At 45.9% G+C, this 21,846-nt stretch overlaps 1 protein-coding gene across 2 annotated transcripts in view; it reads left to right on the top strand.

Annotated features, from left to right (window-relative positions):
• The window catches only part of LOC124281397 (katanin-interacting protein-like), a 58,786-nt gene that overhangs the window by 20,538 nt on the left and 16,402 nt on the right, over positions 1 to 21,846 (top strand). For both annotated transcript variants that reach the window (XM_046717431.1, XM_046717432.1), the window contains 10 exons: positions 620 to 786; positions 1,171 to 1,343; positions 2,434 to 2,560; positions 2,674 to 2,880; positions 3,324 to 3,467; positions 3,724 to 4,075; positions 17,040 to 17,157; positions 17,364 to 17,579; positions 19,413 to 19,468; positions 19,669 to 19,759. In XM_046717431.1, coding sequence (XP_046573387.1) covers positions 620 to 786; positions 1,171 to 1,343; positions 2,434 to 2,560; positions 2,674 to 2,880; positions 3,324 to 3,467; positions 3,724 to 4,075; positions 17,040 to 17,157; positions 17,364 to 17,579; positions 19,413 to 19,468; positions 19,669 to 19,759 — 1,651 coding nt within the window. The remainder of the gene's footprint in view (positions 1 to 619; positions 787 to 1,170; positions 1,344 to 2,433; positions 2,561 to 2,673; positions 2,881 to 3,323; positions 3,468 to 3,723; positions 4,076 to 17,039; positions 17,158 to 17,363; positions 17,580 to 19,412; positions 19,469 to 19,668; positions 19,760 to 21,846) is intronic.

Consider the following 21,846-nt stretch of genomic DNA (forward strand, 5'->3'; position numbering starts at 1 on the left):
GAGACAGGCTACAAACCCTCTGAGAACCTGTTCATGAAGTGAGACAGGCTACAAACCCTCTGAGAACCTGTTCATGATGTGAGACAGGCTACAAACCCTCTGAGACCCTGTTCATGAAGTGAGACAGGCTACAAACCCTCTGAGACCCTGTTCATGAAGTGAGACAGGCTACAAACCCTCTGAGACCCTGTTCATGAAGTGAGACAGGCTACAAACCCTCTGAGACCCTGTTCATGAAGTGAGACAGGCTACAAACCCTCTGAGACCCTGTTCATGATGTGAGACAGGCTACAAACCCTCTGAGACCCTGTTCATGAAGTGAGACAGGCTACAAACCCTCTGAGAACCTGTTCATGATGTGAGACAGGCTACAAACCCTCTGAGACCCTGTTCATGAAGTGAGACAGGCTACAAACCCTCTGAGACCCTGTTCATGATGTGAGAAAGGCTACAAACCCCCTTAGACCCTGTTCATACTGCAAGACATTTCTCTTCACATTCATGTTTTTCTAGAAATGACCTTTGTATCATGTGTGTCAGTGCTTACAAATTAGTGTACAGCAGTGTTAGTGTTATGTGATTCTGTAACACTGTGTTCATAAACAAAATCTGTCTACAGTGCCACAATCCAAGAAGTCACTGAAGCCTCTGTCAGCGAACAGAAAGAGTGATGACCATCATCTGGACTCCCGGGAGGAGGCGTCGGCAGTGTTACAGGCCCTACAGGAGGAGAACTCGAAAGCTGCTCGCTTCAACAAAGATGTCAGTAAAAGTCCTCGTCCAGAGGTGAGTCGTCTGGTAGGTCATTGAGGCTGCATGTTCCCTCAGTCTCTCACTGAGTCAGATCATGTGCTGAGTTGCCTCCCTTACCCATACAAGGGTTTTTAAACTGTTTTACCAAAGTAGTATTCAGACCAGTCAGCTTATTCCTCCATTCATTTTGTACAGATGTTTCTGTAGTCTGCGATTCTGCAACTCGCTGAGTAGAGTTCCCTCCCTTACCAGTGCAAGGATTCACTCTGATTTTGATCCTTTTCTTGTCAGGATATATACCTCCGTGAGTTTTTCCCGAAGTAATGGAGCATACTTTCAATTAAGGTGTACATATTATGTTTAACATGAATATTGTCCATGTTATGAATGTGTGTGAGTCACTGCCTTCCCCTTCAGCTGCGGCCGAGTTCCAGTGATCCTCAACGTTCCAAATCCCGACTGTCATCTCGCGGGTCTGCGGAGAAGTTGTCACCCACCAAAACCCATTCAGCCGGGTCAGTGGATCCTCAGGCCCTCACTGATGAGCGTGTGTCAGAAATAGTCACCAAGGTCATGGTCATGCCTCCGAAGTAAGTAACCCCACCAAATGTAGCAGCTGAAGACATGTCACACATCAGTGACCCACAGACAGACATGGTGCTTCATGGTCATGTGACATCAGTGGGTTTAGTTTTACGCTGCACTCTGCAATATTCGAGCTCTTTGACGCGGTCTGTAAATAATGGAGTCAGGACCAGGCAATCCGATGATCAACAGCATGCGTATTGATCTACACAATAGGGATACGATGACATGTGTCAACCAAGTCAGCGAGTCAAACCCCCAATCCCGTTGGTCACCTCTTACGACAAGCATCGGTTACTGAAGACCAATTCTAACCCAGATCTTCACGGGGCGGTGACATCAGAGTAAAGTAGGTCAAAGAGAGTAGCCAGATTGGTAACCATCTTCGGCTCTTAGAGTTCCAAGGGCTTCAGTCATGCCAGCACTAAAGCAAATGTAACACATGTGTCAACCTACCAAGTGACTTGTGGGATTTTGAGAGATATGCATTGTTCACCCAGCAGTGAATGGGTACTGGCAGTTGTGTACTCCCAAGACAAAGAATGAAGACTATATTTATGGATATACAACTTCTTTATTCTATATAGGCGACGTTTCAACATAGATTCTAATGTCGTCAAGCAAGTGGTGCTTTACAACGACATTAGAATCTATGTCGAAACATCGCCTATATAGAATAAAGAAGTTGTATATCCATAAAAATAGTCCTCATTCTTCATCTACCCAACTTCTAGAATGCCAATCAAAGAAGTACTCCCAAGACAGATGAGCATTCTTAGTGAGCGAAATTTGGCATTTTAGAAACAGACCTTTAGAATGATATTCATAGGTTATGGTTTTTTTCATCTAAAGACAGTGAAGGAGACTGTGTGGGAGGGTGATATGAGATGTATGACCATGCCATATCAAGCAGGAATACTACATTTTAGAAAAGGATAAGTCATTTGTGAGTTGTTGAGTACTCATGTGATTGTGTTGAAAACGTAGTACAAATGAGTTGGTGATAGTGTTGTTGTGTACATGTGTTTAGTGTGCCCAAAACTAGCTGTGTCTGTGTGAGGATCTTGTAGCATGTGTATTGTCTTCTCTCCACAGACAGCAGAGGCGACTCATCAAAATACTGGGCAAGTTGGACGAAGGGTCTTCATCTGTGCAATCCCCCACGTCACCCAGTAAATCTACAAAGCTCAGTACCCCTCGTTCACACACTACAAACAAACAGGTAAGTCAGAGAGAGTCAGTCACAGTATATTATATAAACTTAGGGTAGAGGATATCCATTGATGTCCACAGAAGATAATAGCTTTGAAAATATAAAATTGTCTTCCCATTCAGAAGTCCTCTGGGGGCCATCTTGAAGTCCTGGAGGTGAACATGGAGATCTTGTCTAACTGGGGCCACCCAGATCGTGTGGGACTCACAGAAATACAGTTCTTCAACTCCGACAAACAGCTGATTCCGGTGCGCATGTCTGACGTCAGTGTTCATGGGGCTACTGGCTGCCGGACCTCTCGAGATGTGCTGTTTAATGGGAAACCCAAGGTAACTCTCTTGCCGTCCCGAGTGTCGTCAACATGGAGATGGCGGCTCCTGAAGTGATCAACAGTAGTTGAATAGTTCTTGGAATTTAAAAGAGTTTTTCACATCTTCTTTAGAAATGTCAGATTCTATCATTCTGTCTGTGTTATCTCCACATGACCTCATCATGATGTGAGGGTTGCTCTGGTTGGCAATGTTTGGGGATCAAAGTCATCTACAGTGTCACAGTTAGCTGTGCAGAGTTGTGTCCCTTTGCCAGCCCGAGCCCTAAGATCATGGTTCCTCCCTGATTACGCTATCGCTTTCTTCTGGGTTTCACTCTCCCCAAACATCAGTTTCACCCCCAGGGATATAACTGAGATAGTGTCTAAGCAGGTTGAAAACCAAACTAACTTACCCTGATATGTATGAGGTTGTATGTAGATGCTATGTGTTCTGTTTCCCAGACAACAAAAGAGAGGTACATGTGGAGCTGTGAGTATGAGGACGGGCTGTCCGTGGAATTCGTCATCACTCTTCACAACCCCTCACCAAACAAGCCTTTCTGTCTCTCCACCATCAAGCTGTGGAACTACAACAAGAGTCTAAATGTAAGTCCCTCCACAATCCTATAAGCCTTTCTGTCTCTCCACCATCAAGCTGTGGAACTACAACAAGAGTTTAAACATAAGCCACTCCACACCCTATGAGCCACTCTGTCTCTCTTTCATCATGCTGTGGAACTACAACAGGAGTCTAAATGTAAGTCCCTCCACAACCCTACAAGCCACTCTGTCTCACACCGATGAAACTGTAAATAAATTCAGCAATGAAGCAGAGATTAATTATTGTGTTTGTTCCTTCCAGGATTTGAATATAGGTGCTCGACACACCCGGATCTTTGTAGGGGGAGAACTGGTGTTTGATGGAGACATTGATAAGGGCTGTGGTAACCAAGCCTTTGACTACAGCAAGGTCGTTGACCTTAGTAACTCAGGGACAGATAACTCAGTCAGGAAACTTCCGTCCAAGGATTCTGTTAATGGGCACAACAAACCCTCGGGAACACACTCCTCCCCATCACCAAGACCCCCCTCAGGTCGACATGAGACGAAGAATATACGCAGTGAGACACGGACCTTACATCACAGCAGTGGGGACCTGAGGCGGCCATCCGTGGGGTCTGACAGGTCACAGTCCAGCCCGGAGACTGAGGAGGGTGAGTTACAGTTTCAGACATTCTTGAAAAGACATGACACAAGGTGTAATATCAAGACTATGTTTTCAGTACTCAGTGTGTTAGAATGGCCATATACTTCAGTGCATATAGCAAATAGTTCATGGCCATGTTATTTCCACTACCATTACCATTCTCCCCAGCACTACTACCACTACTACTACTTCAACATTCACCATTACCACTACTGCTACTGCCTCAACCACAAACACAACAAGACCCGCTACCACAATCTCAACAAGATCCTCTACCACTACAAGACCCACAGCCGAAGACCCATTACCACTACAAGACCCACAGCTAGTGTGTCTGTGTAAGACCCAGGCTACAATGGGTTTAATGGTGCTGGTGTGGTCAGTGTGTTGGTGGAAGTACATTGTCAGTATGTATGTGTTCTGATCATGTATCTGAGCCATGTTAGTTTGGCCTACTCTCACTTCACAGTGAAGGATTAATCAGATTGCCCTGTGGTAGATGAGGTGGCGATGTTGTGTCCACACAGTCCTGCTGTGTGGAGGGGGAAGTTCACATGGCTATCGATATAGATCATAGAGGTCTATTCTCATTAACCAAATATCGTTTGAGTGTTGGAGAAGTAGCTTTGAGCAATAATATATATTAATAAGTACAGATCAAACCCAACACATGGCACTGGTGAGCAGTGATACATTTATGCATGGATTACCAACAAAACAGCATTCTGAACATGATTTAGTACGGCCCATGACTAAAGACCTAAGTTTGTTTATCATCTAATGGAGGGTGTTATCGGTGCAATAAAGCAATCTGATAAACTTGGTATCCAAATCTGCTAACTATGCAAATTACGTCAATCCACGATCTACTTTCACAAAACTTCATACACGCCATGAGAATCCTACGACGTTAACATTTCATTGATGACGTCGTCGCGAGTTTACATTGTTTGTAAACAAACATGGCTGCCCCCATTCTCAAAATTGGTGATTCTGTAAGAATTGATGACGGAGGTTCTGGAGTCTTTACTGCAGTAATTGACTTTTGAAAACATGAAACAGAGTACTTCGTTCTCTTGAGAGAAAAAGAATGTCTGAGACTCCAACAACTGTATGTATGGTCTTTATTCGTTCTTGACAGAACAGTTTTATTGACTTTGCAGTCTGTTATTTCTCATTTCTTTGACTTAACGCTAGCTTTAAACTTTACGCTAGCTTTCCCATGGTTTACGCATTTGTTGCTCTTCAATGGCGTGAAGTTGTCATGTTGAGTTATTAACCAAGTATTTCTTCCCGTGGTCCCCTTCACGTAATTTTCAATGTTTTGTACATGTATATTTATGCTTCTTGTTCCGCTGTTAGCTACATGCTTGCGTGTTTGCTTTCAGGCGTTTACTGGGTGTTCTGTCTGTGCGCAGAACATTCCTCGAGCCGACAAGCACGATAAGTGCTTGTGCTGCCTTGAAAAGGTGGGACCCACCCCCGATGTTTGTGAGCTTTGTATGGCCTTTTCTCTTCGGGCCCAGTCTAAAGCCAAAATGTCCAAACCGACTAAAAAAGCTAGGTCGCATAAGTCGCCTCCTCAGTCATCTCATAGTGGTTTTGATATGTCTCTAATTACCCAGTTGTTCCAGCAGCATATGGACTCTGTGAAGTCCTTTGTTCACGAGTCCGTTGGAGGTCTCCGCCAGGAGTTCCTCGCCCACTCTGAACAGGGGACCGAGAGTCCGGAGATGGGATCGCCGAGCCCGGCTCGATCCCTTAGCCTGGAGGTGTCTATCAATCCTTTGCCTTTGGCTTCGGGTCCAGACGCCTCAGCTATCCCGGATGGGAAGGGTTCGCTCCCAGTCCCCCTCTCAGTGCTGGCTCAGGGTTCGTTGAGGATTCCTGGGGTTCCGTTCCCTGCGCCGCCCCGCCCCATGAGAGCGGAGGAGTCGGTTCTGCCCGGTCTTCCTCCCGTGTCTCGGGACCGGGGTTCGAGTGGTGTGTCGGTTGCCGAGCGAGGAGTTCCTTCGGCACTTCCCTTCCCTCGGTGTCTGGGGCTCGGCCTCCCACCGGGTCGAGGTTCGGATCCTCTTCACGAGGAGACCCGGATTCTGACTCGGGCTCGGGTGTCAAGTCTATGGACGTTGGGGAGGTCGAGGAGCCGGAGGGCACTTTCAGTTTCTCGTCGGCGCTTCGGGAGGTGCGGCAGCGTATTGCCGAGTATATTCCCCAAGCCGCGGTGCCCACCTGTCACTCGGACTCAGCTGAGTTCCGCCTGCCGGGCGAGGCGTTTGCCCCTAGGCAACCCTCGCAGACACTGCTCCGTGTCTTGCCTTCCCTGGTGCAGGACATGATGGATCCTCGCCTGGTTGGGACACGCCTGCGATTCGATTTACCCGAACTCGTTTAAGAGGTACCAGCTGGGGGACGATTCTCTGTTCTTTGTGCTGGTGGTTGACAAGTGCTTCCTCTGGTGCAGGCCTGGCTGCCGAGCAAGGGCGTTTAGATCCACCGTTTGCCCTTGCGGGCCCCCTCCTACAGCAGGCTTACCGGGACTTATTAGGAAGTCTACCGGAATGCCATGCAGCAGGTACGGGTGGTGATCCATGAGGCCTACCTTTCCTTTATCCAAAGGTCGGCTCTGGAGGCTTAAGGGAGCACTAGGGACGTGTCCCTGCAAGTTGTTTTGCTTAGCCAGTTGTCCAAAGTGCAGGCCCACCTAGCGCGATTCTTTGCGGTCTGCGGCGTCTATGGTGATGTGCGCAGTCATGGGGATGCGAAAGCAGTGGCTGTCTATGTCCCGCTACTCGGCAGCGACACAGCAGACCTTGCTAGCCTTTCCGTTCCGGCTGGGAGCGACGTTTTCCGGGGGCTCAGCAGGTCATTCGGGAGGCTGCTGCTGCAGCTACCTCCTTCAAGGACTCTAAGGCCTTGTTGGAGCATCCTCGGGCTTTCGCCCCCGCGCTCCCGTAGCAGGTTCCTCCTCCGTTGCGCAGCCTACGCTCGAGTCTGCCGGCTGGCTTTGGCCGCTGGGCAGGGGGAGAAGGAGGAGCCGTCCCACCAAAGGTAAGGGCAAGGAGCAGTCCTCTTCATCTGGCTCCCATCAGCCTTTTCGCAGTCGCGGGAGGTCTGCTCCGACCTCCCGTTACACCCGCAGGCTGTCGCGGTGGGTGCGTCCCATTCAGTTCGTCTGCAAGGGACCACTCACGCCCTCTTACCACACGTCCCAGTGGGGGGCCGCCTCTCTCTATTCCTGCCGGAGAGTGGGAGAAGGCTACCAGCAACACTTAGGTGCTTTCCACAGTCAGTGTCGGCCATCTTCCACTGTTGAAGCGAGGCCCGCCAGAATTCACCAGCATACGTCGCACTCCGGTGCCGTCATGTCCGGTTAGGGCGTGTATACTGCGAGATGAAGTGTATACTGACAAGTCCGCAATAGAGCGCATACCAATGGGCGAGGAAGAGGCGGGATTTTATTCCACGTACTTCCTCGTTCCGAAGAAGGACGGCAGGTTCCGTCCCATTCTCAACCTCAAGGGGTTGAATGGCATGCTAGAGGTTGCATCCTTCAAGATGGAGACACTTCGCTCGGTGATCTCCTCTGTTCAGCCCGGCGATTAGCTTACGTCGATCAATCTAAAGGATGCGTATCTACATGTGCCAATTCATCCATCGATCAAGCAGTACCTCCGGTTCTCTTACGACGGGATAGGTTACCTATTCACGGTGCTCCCCTTCGGTATATCCACTGCCCCCAGGGTGTTCACCAAGCTAATGTTAGTGCCAGCTACCCTCGCAAGGTCGCAAGGAATGGTGTCTTCGTTCCTCTCCACGGAGGCGGTTCATTGCCCAAATGAATATGTAGTTTATATGAAATAAAAACAAGTTGAAGTCGTTTCAGTCTATTTCAATAACTGACAAGAGAGTTTTAAGAAACATAAACACAATGATGATGCAAGTCTGCAGGCGCAGATAACTCTAAATCAAAGTGAAGGAAAACCAAGTTCTATGGATGGTCTACTTCTTTATTGCAATGAGTGCGACATTGCATTACTAACACCACCATAATCAAGCAAGTGATGTTAGTACCTACACCGAAATGTCGCACTCATTGCAAGAAAGAAGTTGACTATCCATAGAACTTGGTTCTCCTTCATCTTCACAACTTCTAAATGCCTCTCAAAGAAGTAAATCAAAGTGAACGAATCTGGTACTTCCTGTATTTTGCGCTGCACATTTATCAACAGAAGTCAATTACTAAACTATCAATAGTCACACACACTATCGATGCATCAATAGTTTTTCGTTTCTACCATTGATTAGTTGCTATCAGAGACTCAACAATTGCAATCCATCGATAGTTGGATGCATCATTACAGCTCTACTAATAAGTGGTCTGACTCCATGCTTTGTTGATGATGTGTCTTCGTTCACATTTGACTTTTAAGATCTAAAGATTTACAGTATATGCAAAATCCTGTGTCCTAAAATCCTATGTGCAGAAATATTGGAAACAGGTAAACATTGATAACTAATGTTCTAGCTCTGTAGAGGTAACATGTACTGGCCATACTGACAGCAGGGCTGGTGGAAGAGACATTACTTCAGGATTTACATTATCACACTCAATACAAATACAGTGCCTCCAAATTTCAGAAAATTAATCTTATTTTTAAAATCCCAATTTAGAACCACATAATGATTATTTTTCCTAATTTGTGACCAAATTAAAATCCTGGATGCATCGTATACATGTGAAACAATACAATACACAATGCTCTAGCACCTTCTGATGTAGTCAGCATGAAGGACACTGGACTTTGGCAGTCCTAGATCACCTGTGGTAGTGTGCTCTCTTCATGTTGATCAGGAGCATGCATACATTTCGAATCATAGCAAAACCAGGAGATCTGCAAAGTATTTTGAGCAGGTCAAGTTCAGGTGTGTATTTAAAACGATAACAACGACTAAATCAGTATACTTGAATGACCCTTTTGTGTGGGACACCATTCTCTTGGACGCCTACTATGTGAGGCAGTGAATCCCCTTGATCTCCAAAATACATGACCGAAGTGAATCAGTAAAATGCTTAACAGCATATTTCCCAAAGCTCAAGAGCTCATCTCATTGCATTCAGTGAAGGTTGAGAAATGTGACTCTGTACATGTCTTTCTTAGCAAATTGGTTTCATATGAAAGTTCAGGTCACAGTAGAAGACTATTAACATATATACTGAGGGGGAAAAAATAAGGGATCACATGAAAGCTTAAGTGTTCCTTTATTTTTTTCCCAGGTTTCTTCACAAGCATTGTTTCGCACAGCGTGTGAAGAAACCTGGAAAAAAAATAATGCTTTCATGCGATCCCTTATTTTTTTTCCCTCAGTATATTATGCATAGTATGTTTTGTTTTGTGATCACTAAGTACACTGGTACAGGTGTTTTACATACATTGATAGTGTAGTCATGGTGATGCAGCAACAGGTGATTCAGGTTTCCAGGGTTAAGTCTGAGCAAGATGTGACTAAGAAGTTGTGACATGAAAGAGTTCTGATCATTGATTTACGACCTACTAAATGACACTGCGGCATTGATAAGATGCAGTACAGATAACCTGTGTCTCTGTGTGAAAGTTTTATCATGAACTCTGAGTGTATGTGGCTGGCGGAGGTTTATCAGTCAGCATGGCCGTCTGCTAGTTAGGGTGATCACTGGCCCCAGTGGTAAAATGTCCCCTCCATCACTTAGGTATCCTTTGGCATCAATGTGTCGCACCAGGATGTAACTGATGAAGTACTGTTGAAAGTCGTGTCGAACCAACCTCACTAACTCTATTGAATCAGCTTATCAGGAGCAGGCAAATTCTGGAAAAGCAATGGGATGTTTCTTTAAAATCCTTTTTTCAAAATTCCAAGATATTAAATATGTATAAAAGCAAATATGGAGGCCTTCTCTCTTGGTTGGTCTTGCTGTCTGTGTGTAATACCAGGCACTAAAAAAGTAACATCATGTGGGACATGTGTGTCATGTTTGTGGACATGTTTGTGGACATGTGGTTCATGTTTGTGGGACATGTTTGTGGACATGTGGGTCATGTTTGTGGACATGTGGGTCATGTTTGTGGGACATATGGGTCATGTTTGTGGGATATGTTTGTGGACATGTGGGTCATGTTTGTGGGACATGTTTGTGGACATGTGGGTCATGTTTGTGGGACATGTTTGTGGACATGTGGGTCATGTTTGTGGACATGTTTGTGGACATGTGGGTCATGTTTGTGGACATGTTGGTCATGTTTGTGGGACATGTTTGTGGACATGTGGGTCATGTTTGTGGACATGTTTGTGGACATGTGGGTCATGTTTGTGGACATGTTGGTCATGTTTGTGGGACATGTTTGTGGACATGTGGGTCATGTTTGTGGACATGTGGGTCATGTTTGTGGGACATGTTTGTGGACATGTGGGTCATGTTTGTGGGACATGTTTGTGGACATGTGGGTCATGTTTGTGGACATGTTTGTGGACATGTGGGTCATGTTTGTGGACATGTTGGTCATGTTTGTGGGACATGTTTGTGGACATGTGGGTCATGTTTGTGGACATGTTTGTGGACATGTGGGTCATGTTTGTGGACATGTTGGTCATGTTTGTGGGACATGTTTGTGGACATGTGGGTCATGTTTGTGGACATGTGGGTCATGTTTGTGGACATGTGGGTCATGTTTGTGGGACATGTTTGTGGACATGTGGGTCATGTTTGTGGACATGTGGATCATGTTTGTGGACATGTTTGTGGACATGTGGTTCATGTTTGTGGGACATGTTTGTGGACATGTGGGTCATGTTTGTGGACATGTGGGTCATGTTTGTGGGACATATGGGTCATGTTTGTGGGATATGTTTGTGGACATGTGGGTCATGTTTGTGGGACATGTTTGTGGACATGTGGGTCATGTTTGTGGGACATGTTTGTGGACATGTGGGTCATGTTTGTGGACATGTTTGTGGACATGTGGGTCATGTTTGTGGACATGTTGGTCATGTTTGTGGGACATGTTTGTGGACATGTGGGTCATGTTTGTGGACATGTTTGTGGACATGTGGGTCATGTTTGTGGACATGTTGGTCATGTTTGTGGGACATGTTTGTGGACATGTGGGTCATGTTTGTGGACATGTGGGTCATGTTTGTGGACATGTGGGTCATGTTTGTGGGACATGTTTGTGGACATGTTTGTGGACATGTGGGTCATGTTTGTGGACATGTGGATCATGTTTGTGGACATGTTTGTGGACATGTGGGTCATGTTTGTGGGACATGTGGGTCATGTTTGTGGACATGTGGGTCATGTTTGTGGGACATGTGGGTCATGTTTGTGGGACATGTTGGTCATGTTTGTGGACATGTGGGACATGTTTGTGGACTTGTGGGTCATGTTTGTGGACATGTGGGTCTTGTTTGTGGACATGTGGGCCATGTTTGTGGGACATGTGGGTCACAAGACATGTTTGTGGGACATGTGGGTCATGTTTGTGGACATGTGGGACATGTTTGTGGACTTGTGGGTCATGTTTGTGGACATGTGGGTCTTGTTTGTGGACATGTGGGCCATGTTTGTGGACATGTGGGTCATGTTTGTGGGACAAGTTTGTGGTCATCTTTGTGGACATGTTTGTGGGACATGTTTGTGGACATGTGGGTCATGTTTGTGGGACATGTTTATGGACATGTGGGTCATGTTTGTGGACATGTGGGTCATGTTTGTGGGACATGTTTGTGGACATGTGGGTCATGTTTGTGGGACATGTGGGTCATGTTTGTGGACTTGTGGGTCATGTTTGTGGACATGTGGGTCTTGTTTGTGGACATGTGGGTCAGGTGTTTGGGACATGTTTGTGGACATGTGGGTCATGTTTGTGGGCATTTGGGTCATGTTTGTGGGACATGTTTGTGGACATGTGGGCCATGTTTGTGGACATGTGGGTCATGTTTGTGGGACATGTTTGTGGTCATCTTTGTGGACATGTTTGTGGGTCATGTTTGTGGACATGTGGGTCATGTTTGTGGGACATGTTTATGGACATGTTTATGGACATGTGGGTCATGTTTGTGGACATGTTTGTGGGACATGTTTGTGGACATGTGGATCATGTTTGTGGGACATGTTTGTGGACATGTGGGTCATGTTTGTGGACATGTGGGCCCTGTTTGTGGACATGTGGGTCATGTTTGTGGGACATGTTTGTGGTCATCTTTGTGGACATGTTTGTGGGTCATGTTTGTGGACATGTTTGTGGACATGTGGGTCATGTTTATGGGACATGTTTATGGACATGTTTATGGACATGTGGGTCATGTTTGTGGGTCATGTTTGTGGACATGTTTGTGGACATGTGGATCATGTTTGTGGGACATGTTTGTGGGTCATGTTTGTGGACATGTTTGTGGACATGTGGGTCATGTTTGTGGGACATGTTTATGGACATGTTTATGGACATGTGGGTCATGTTTGTGGGTCATGTTTGTGGACATGTTTGTGGACATGTGGATCATGTTTGTGGGCCATGTTTGTGGGTCATGTTTGTGGACATGTTTGTGGACATGTGGGTCATGTTTGTGGACATGTTTGTGGACATGTGGGTCATGGGCAGCTGATGTGTTCAGTCCCAGGACATATGTTGAGCTGCTTTCCATGTACAGATTGAACAGAAAAGTGCACCCTGATCTATCACACAAATATAGCCAGGTATATCTGTTTTGGTGTTCAGACCATTGTGTTTGTATCATAAGCTGTAAGTTGCATGTCTTGAAAAACTCCCTCACTAAGTTTAGCTGTGATAATAAGATCTTCGCAGCTGACTAGATCGAGAATAATATGCTGCAGCAATGAATGTGGAGGAAAATACATAAAGAGAATGATTTACAATGCCTACAGTATTTCTGTATCAGATTGTACATTGTGAGTTGTAAGACCCGGTGTTATCTGACTGTGTGGCATGAGAGTGTAGCTGCTTCTGGGTACCCCTCTCCACCCGACTGTGTGCTGGGGTCAGGGTACCCCTCTCCACCAGACTGTGTGCTGGGGTCAGGGTACCCCTCTCCACCAGACTGTGTGCTGGGGTCAGGGTACCCCTCTCCACCAGGTTCACTACACACCAGCAACACTGTACACACTGCCACCCTGCTATCAGTGTCTCCTGGCATTGTGCCACAAATCGCCCCGTCTATTGAACACTGTCTTGTTAGAAAGTCATTCACCACGGCTCACTGACTCCAGTCATACCTAGTTGTGTTGACAGAGTGTGCATGTCACTCCCTCACATTGGTTATCACTGGATTTTGTCCTGGTTTGTTGCTGTAGGGACCGCTGATGTAAGTTGTGTATATACGTGTTCCAGCATGACCAGGGAGCACATTCCCTCCGTCACTCGTAGAAACAGACTGTGGTCGTTACAAGAGTCTTACTGATTGATATTCCTTATACAGTAATTTATGTTGTGAATACATGTTGTCCTTCTAGAAATAAGTCAGATGTAGCGTTACTGAGAAATTGTAATCACTGATATAAATTAAGTTAAATTCCTGTTGTGTTATGATTATGGAAGGTCCTATTGAGCTGTGTGTTATCAGCAGCTTGTCAGCGAGAGGGCTTATAGTGACAGTGTCCTGTTGTCAGGAAGTATTAGGATCATATCGGTGAACACTGACCGTCATAGTAGAGCTGGTCAGTCAGTGTCATTGAGAGAACAAACAGATCTTTCACTGTATCTCTTTTGTAATTGATAGTCTTCCTGTACAAAATCCTGCTAATAAGGACCATTCCTCAGTGTGTGATGATTGATGTTGGTTTCCTGAAAGAAAGTCCTCAGTTACACCTTGTGTCCATGACCCAGCATTGTTCACTGCCACAGTCATTCACCTCATTCACCCACTCTCATCCGCCATCATAGTCATTCACCTCATTCACTCGTCCTTATCCACCATCAGTCATTCACCTCATTCACTCGTCCTTATCCACGATCACAGTCATTCACCTCATTCACCCACTCTCATCCACCATCACAGTCATTCACCTCATTCACTCGTCCTTATCCACCATCACAGTCATTCACCTCATTCACCCACTCTCATCCGCCATCATCGTCATTCACCTCAATCACCCACTCTCATCCACCATCATAGTCATTCACCTCATTCACTCGTCCTCATCCGCCATCATAGTCATTCACCTCATTCACTCGTCCTCATTCACCATCATAGTCATTCACTGCATTCACTCGTCCTCATTCACCATCATAGTCATTCACCGCATTCACTCGTCCTCATCCGCCATCACAGTCATTCACCTCATTCACCCGCTCTCATCCACCATCACAGTCATTTACCTCATTCACTCGTCCTCATCCGCCATCACAGTCATTCACCTCATTCACCCACTCTCATCCACCATCACTGTCATTCACCTCATTCACTCGTCCTCATCCAACATCATAGTCATTCACCTCATTCACTCGTCCTCATTCACCATCATAGTCATTCACCGCATTCACTCGTCCTCATTCACCATCATAGTCCTTCACCGCATTCACTCGTCCTCATCCGCCATCACAGTCATTCACCTCATTCACCCACTCTCATCCACCATCACAGTCATTTACCTCATTCACTCGTCCTCATCCGCCATCACAGTCATTCACCTCATTCACCCACTCTCATTCACCATCACTGTCATTCACCTCATTCACTCGTCCTCATCCACCATCATAGTCATTCACCTCATTCACTCGTCCTCATCCGCCATCATAGTCATTCACCTCATTCACTCGCCCTCATCCACCATCATAGTCCTTCACCTCATTCACTCGTCCTCATCCACCATCATCGTCATTCACCTCATTCACTCGTCCTCATTCACCATCATAGTCCTTCACCTCATTCACCCACTCTCATCCGCCATCATAGTCCTTCACCTCATTCACCCACTCTCATCCACTATCATAGTCCTTCACCTCATTCATCCACCTTCATCCACCATCATAGTCCTTCACCTCATTCACTCGTCCTTATCCACCATCATCGTCATTCACCTCATTCATCCACCCTCATCCACCATCACAGTCATTCACCTCATTCACCCACTCTCATCCACCATCAGTCATTTACCTAATTCACTCGTCCTCATCCGCCATCATAGTCCTTCACCTCATTCACTCGTCCTTATCCACCATCATCGTCATTCACCTCATTCACTCGTCCTCATTCACCATCATAGTCATTCACCTCATTCACCCACTCTCATCCGCCATCATAGTCCCTCACCTCATTCACCCACTCTCATCCACTATCATAGTCCTTCACCTCATTCATCCACCTTCATCCACCATCATAGTCCTTCACCTCATTCACTCGTCCTTATCCACCATCATCGTCATTCACCTCATTCATCCACCCTCATCCACCATCACAGTCATTCACCTCATTCACCCACTCTCATCCACCATCAGTCATTTACCTAATTCACTCGTCCTCATCCGCCATCATAGTCCTTCACCTCATTCACTCGTCCTCATCCGCCATCACAGTCATTCACCTCATTCACCCACTCTCATCCACCATCACAGTCATTTACCTCATTCACTCGTCCTCATCCACCATCACAGTCATTCACCTCATTCACCCACTCTCATCCACCATCACAGCCATTCACCTCATTCACTCGTCCTCATCCACCATCATAGTCCTTCACCTCATTCACCCACTCTCATCCACCATCATAGTCATTTACCTCATTCACTCGTCCTTATCCACCATCATCGTCATTCACCTCATTCACTCGTCCTCATTCACCATCATAGTCATTCACCTCATTCACCCACTTTCATCCGCCATCACAGTCATTCACCTCATTCACTCGTCCTCATCCGCCATCACAGTCATTCACCTCATTCACCCGCTCTCATCCACCATCACAGTCATTTACCTCATTCACTCGTCCTTATCCACCATCATAGTCATTCACCTCATTCACCCACTCTCATCCACCATCACAGTCATTCACCTCATTCACCCGCTCTCATCCACCATCATAGTCATTTACCTCATTCACTCGTCCTTATCCACCATCATAGTCATTCACCTCATTCACCCACTCTCATCCGCCATCATAGTCCTTCACCTCATTCACCCACTCTCATCCACCATCACAGCCATTTACCTCATTCACTCGTCCTCATCCACCATCATAGTCATTCACCTCATTCACTCTTCCTCATCCACCATCATAGTCATTCACCTCATTCACTCGTCCTCATCCGCCATCATAGTCATTCACCTCATTCACTCGTCCTCATCCGCCATCATAGTCCTTCACCTCATTCACTCGTCCTCATCCACCATCATAGTCATTCACCTCATTCACTCGTCCTCATCCGCCTTCATAGTCATTTACCTCATTCACTCGTCCTCATCCGCCATCATAGTCCTTCACCTCATTCACCCACTCTCATCCATCATCATAGTCATTCACCTCATTCACTCGTCCTCATCCACCATCATAGTCATTCACCTAATTCACTCGTCCTCATCCGCCATCATAGTCATTCACCTCATTCACTCGTCCTCATCCACTATCATAGTCATTCGCTCGTCCTCATCCACCATCATAGTCATTCACTCGTCCTTATCCACCATCATAGTGATTCACTTCATTCACCCTCCCTCATTCACTGTCACAATCATTCACCTCATTCACCAACCTTATGCACCATCACCATATTTCATCCTAAATTTATCATATCTACTCTTGACGTTTTCGTCGCAGGTCTAGCATGTTCATACACAGACATTCTTTCAGATTGTAAAGTGTACATCTAAGTATTACAATGTCCTTAGCCTTAAGAATTTGATAATATTCCGGTGACTTAAGTTTAAGACACTCTATGCCATGTGATGCACACATCAAGAGCACCAACTCTTGTTTTCCCCAGATGGGCTAAGGATGCCTGAGAAGGGGCGTGTCAAGACTCCGCGGAAGCCGAAACGACTGGCAGCCCGTCTAGACGGACACAACTCCGAGACTGACACCTCCCAGTCTGTCGGTGACAGGTGAGAACCCGACTTCTCCAAGTTTACCTGTCCTTGATTACATCCTTCCTTTATTCCCTCACCTGTGTAAACATTGCTCTGGACATGGACATGTTAAAATAACAGTAGTGTTTCAGCTTTACTGACGGGTGAGATTTATGAAATATTATGTCCTTCACTGTTGTGTCAGCAACTATTAATAAGAATCTTATGTTCATATTCTCTAGTCTGGATCCCAAAAGTCCTCTGGGGCCCATTAGAAAGAGCCCAAACATGTCTGCCGACCAACCCCCTCCAGCCAGACCCAAGACTCTTGCCCCACTGGAGGATGGGCGGGGAGGGACCTCACCCTCTCCCCGGAGGGCCACACCCAGCAAAACCCCCCTCCCTCGAGACAGTGATGACACACCGATGTTACAGAAACTGAAGGACATGAACATAAGGTAAGGGTGGTGGTGGACCTATTGGATGTCCCACAGTGATGTCCTAATTGTTTGATCGGCATCCTCATGTCCTCCAACTATAGGCTGGCATTATCCAGAACCCATGGGTACATAGTAAATGTGTAGCTGACAGTAGATGTATACAGGCAGTGTGTTGGCAGGGTTGTATTTGTGTACAATGCTGTGTTATGAACGTTTCCCAAGGCCTGGTCACTGGGCTGTCCTTTAGTTCTTATTCTCCACATCTTTCCTTCCTCTCTTTCGCTCTCCTAATCTCTCTCTCTTGTTTCATACTTCCTTTGCTCGCTCCACCTTTCTCTCCACCTTTCTCTTACTCTCCCTTTATCTCCAACTTTCTCACCCTTTCTCTTACTCTCCCTTTATCTCCAACTTTCTCACCCTTTCTCTTACTCTCCCTTTATCTCCAACTTTCTCACCCTTTCTCTTACTCTCCTTTATCTCCAACTTTCTCACCCTCTCTTACTCTCCCTTTATCTCCAACTTTCTCACCCTTTCTCTTACTCTCCCTTTATCTCCAACTTTCTCACCCTTTCTCTTACTCTCCCTTTATCTCCAACTTTCTCACCCTTTCTCTTACTCTCCCTTTATCTCCAACTTTCTCACCCTTTCTCTTACTCTCCCTTTATCTCCAACTTTCTCACCCTTTCTCTTACTCTCCCTTTATCTCCAACTTTCTCACCCTATCTCTTACTCTCCCTTTATCTCCAACTTTCTCACCCTTTCTCTTACTCTCCCTTTATCTCCAACTTTCTTTCCCTTTATCCCCAACTTTCTCACTCCTTTCTCTCTCCACTCCCTTTAACTCCCACTTTCCAATTTCCCCTTATTTGCCACCCTTTCACTCTACTCCCTTCCTTTCGTCCACTCACTCACTCCTGTCCACCCACATCCCCTGACATGACAGCCTCCAGGTGCGTCTGTTCCAGCGACGTCAGTGATGGCCCGTATAGCTCCCCCGATGAAGAGTCATCCCTGGTCAACCAGTGCATCCCACCTCCGGATCCCCGCAGACCAAAGTGGTTACATAACATGTTGCAACATGCAGACCAGTAATGCAGTGTGACTACAGATTTGTTGCAATTGTTGCAGTTTTTTCAGTTTGTGGTGTTGTGTCTACACGTCCCCACCTTTCAGCAGCTGGATACTAACGTTCACCCCTCAGTTGCCTCCCTTTGTTTAACCACTCTTGACAACACATTGAGCTACGGAGCCATTCATTTGGATTCTGTAACATTCTGTGTGTTGAAGCTGCACCGTCACTGTTGAATTATACTAACTCAACACTATTTTATGATTTTTCAACACTGCTAACCAGTGAACATGGCATTACAATACAAATTATTCTAAAGTTCTTCAAATCATAGTTAAGTTAGATAAATTATTGTATTTGGGATTTGTAGGCCAGAACAATACTTCCCCTGTTCCCCGAGACCGTCACGTCAGGCACTCTGACTCAAGGATCTTTCTTTCAGTTAGTTAGATGCTGAACATGCCATGACATGCAATAAATTGGCTGAAATATTGTTGACAGTATCAATCACTCACTTACTCCATCAAGCAGTTAATGACCATCTTGCTATCAAGGACTGGTCACATTGTTGTGCAGCCATCATGTGCTGCCACGGTACCAGTTTGCCACTAGTCACCTGACCTCGACAACTAATCATTTTCCCACCATAGTAAAATATTGTAAAACATGACACCTCCATGTGCCCCCACTTCATGCATCTGTATGCCCTTAGCATGTGCTCCTACTTGAGCCACCATGATGTGCCCAACATGTGCCCCTACATGTGCATGTCTGTGTTGCAGTGAGTCAAAGAGGAAGAAGGATGTGCCCACCTGGCTGAATGCAGAGGATGTGGAAGGTAGGGAGTGTGATGTTGTCCAGTCAGGTTCCAGTCTCTGATGGTCACTAAGCTTTCATTGGTCAGTCACTTCTCTCATATCCTTCTGTATAAGCCAGTTGTGACCTATTTCACAGAACTAGATTGTATTGCATCTGTAATCTTTATGCAGATAATGCTGAATAATGTAAATTATATGCGATCTTCATGACCTGTTACAGACCGCTTCAGGAGTCCTCCAGCCAGCAGGGCGGGGCACGTTGAGGGGAAGAGTCCCTCCCCCCAGCCAGGGAAGCCCGGGAAGAAGTCAAGGCAAGATGCTAGCGACACTGTTATGTTGGAGGAGATGGGAGTGGCCACAAGCAGGGTAGACCGATTATCTAGACGTTGGTATAGGGAGTGGTGTCACTAACACTGTCTGGTCACAGCATGCATGCTAGATCTGCCCACTCGCACACAGGGGCACCTGTCCAGTGTTCAAACTTAAGGTAGATCTGGGGTCCTGAAGCTACCTCCTGTAGTATATCATTCTGTTTAACATAAGGCTACAAGATGGACCCCTTGATGTGATGCTTAACTTGGAACACTGCTGGTGTTGTGTGCTGCCAGTGTGCTTTGTTTGATTGTTTTGCACAAATGTTTGCAGTGCCGTTCTAACTTTGCATGGTGTTTTGGCTTTTGAGTTGAGTGTTGTACCGGATGAACCCTGTTAGCCAAGTGCAGGAGAGATACACACAGGCTGTGGATTGGATGACTGTACATTACTCAGTAGTGAACTCCCTGATTCCAAGCTCCACTGGAAGTGGGCGGAGAGTTCATGCCTCCATTGACTCATCTTATGACACTGGTCAAAGGAGCTGTTTGTATTCATATTGCATTCTCAGCTCATTGGGTTGTATGCAGTCTTAGCTGTCCAGTGGGCAGTATAGGGCTTGCATTCTCAACTCTGTTGGGCATATACAACCCCATTCTACCACAGGATGAACAGACACATAGTACGATGAATGTTGTCAAGTCAGGATGTCCAAGGTAGGGATGTTTGAATATTTGATACTGTTTGAGCCTGGACAAGGATACACTTGCCAATAATGATGTGGGCACTAAGATTGTTGTAACCTTAATAGTGGCTTGCAGCATTTGAAGGGCTACAGAGATTTAAGACCTTGCTGCCAACTAGACTCAGACGGGCCTTGCTCACTGTGCTGTTGTGTGTGCTTACATTGCAGACTGTGTTGATAGGGGGTTGTTTCCCTTTACTGTGATAGTATCTGCAAGTCACTGGTTCTTACCCCCACATTCCTTTCACCAAGATGGCGTTCTAAGACAAAGGCGTCACTCGGGACTTTCCTCCCACAATCTGCAGAGATGTCCATATCACTAATACACTGCACAGAGTAGCAGTACACAACTCACTCCGTCAACACAACCCCGTCAGCCCCTTACCAAGAGCAGCAAACTATGACCATTCATGCTTCACCCCTCACAGACCAGCATTAGATGTGTTCACGATGCATAGTTTGCAGTTATGAGCTTCCAGCTTTTGAACAATCCACCCACTGCCTGCCTGCTCCAGTGTTGTTGTCGGCTGGTGGTCTTTAGTTGGTTTCTGTTGGGCCTACAGGGATAAAGGGGCCTACAGGGATAAAGGGGCCTACAGGGATAAAGGGGCCTACAGGGATAAAGGTGGATCAGTAACAGTGACACAATATCTTGGTCACATCATTCTGTCATTCTGACATAACCATTACGGAATGTCCTCTGATCTTGGTCAAGAAGAACTAAGATCTGATTTGTATACTGGGACATTCATAAAATATCCTGTCGTATAGTATACAATACTGTCATGAGGTAACTTGACATACAATACTGTCATGAGGTAACATGACATACAATACTGTCATGAGGTAACATGACATACAATACTGTTATGAGGTAACATGACATACAATACTGTCATCAGGTAACATGACATACAATACTGTCATCAGGTAACATGACATATAACACTGTCATGAGGTAATTTGAGATACAACACTGTCATGAGGTACCATGACATACAGTACTGTCATGAGGTAACATGACATACAACACTATCATGAGGTAACATGACATACAGTACTGTCATGAGGTATCATGACATACAACACTGTTATGAGATAACATGACATACAGTACTGTCATGAGGTAACATGACATACAACACTGTCATGAGGTAACATGACATACAATACTGTCATGAGGTAACATGACATACAATACTAACATGACATACAATACTGTCATGAGGTAACTTGACATACAACGCTGTCATTAGGTAACATGACATACAATGCTGTCATGAGGTAACATGACATACAATACTGTCATGAGGTATCATGACATACAATACTGTCATGAGG

Source organism: Haliotis rubra, unplaced genomic scaffold (assembly GCF_003918875.1).
Source record: "Haliotis rubra isolate DU_JTF1 unplaced genomic scaffold, ASM391887v1 Scf284, whole genome shotgun sequence".
Lineage (NCBI taxonomy): Eukaryota > Metazoa > Mollusca > Gastropoda > Lepetellida > Haliotidae > Haliotis > Haliotis rubra.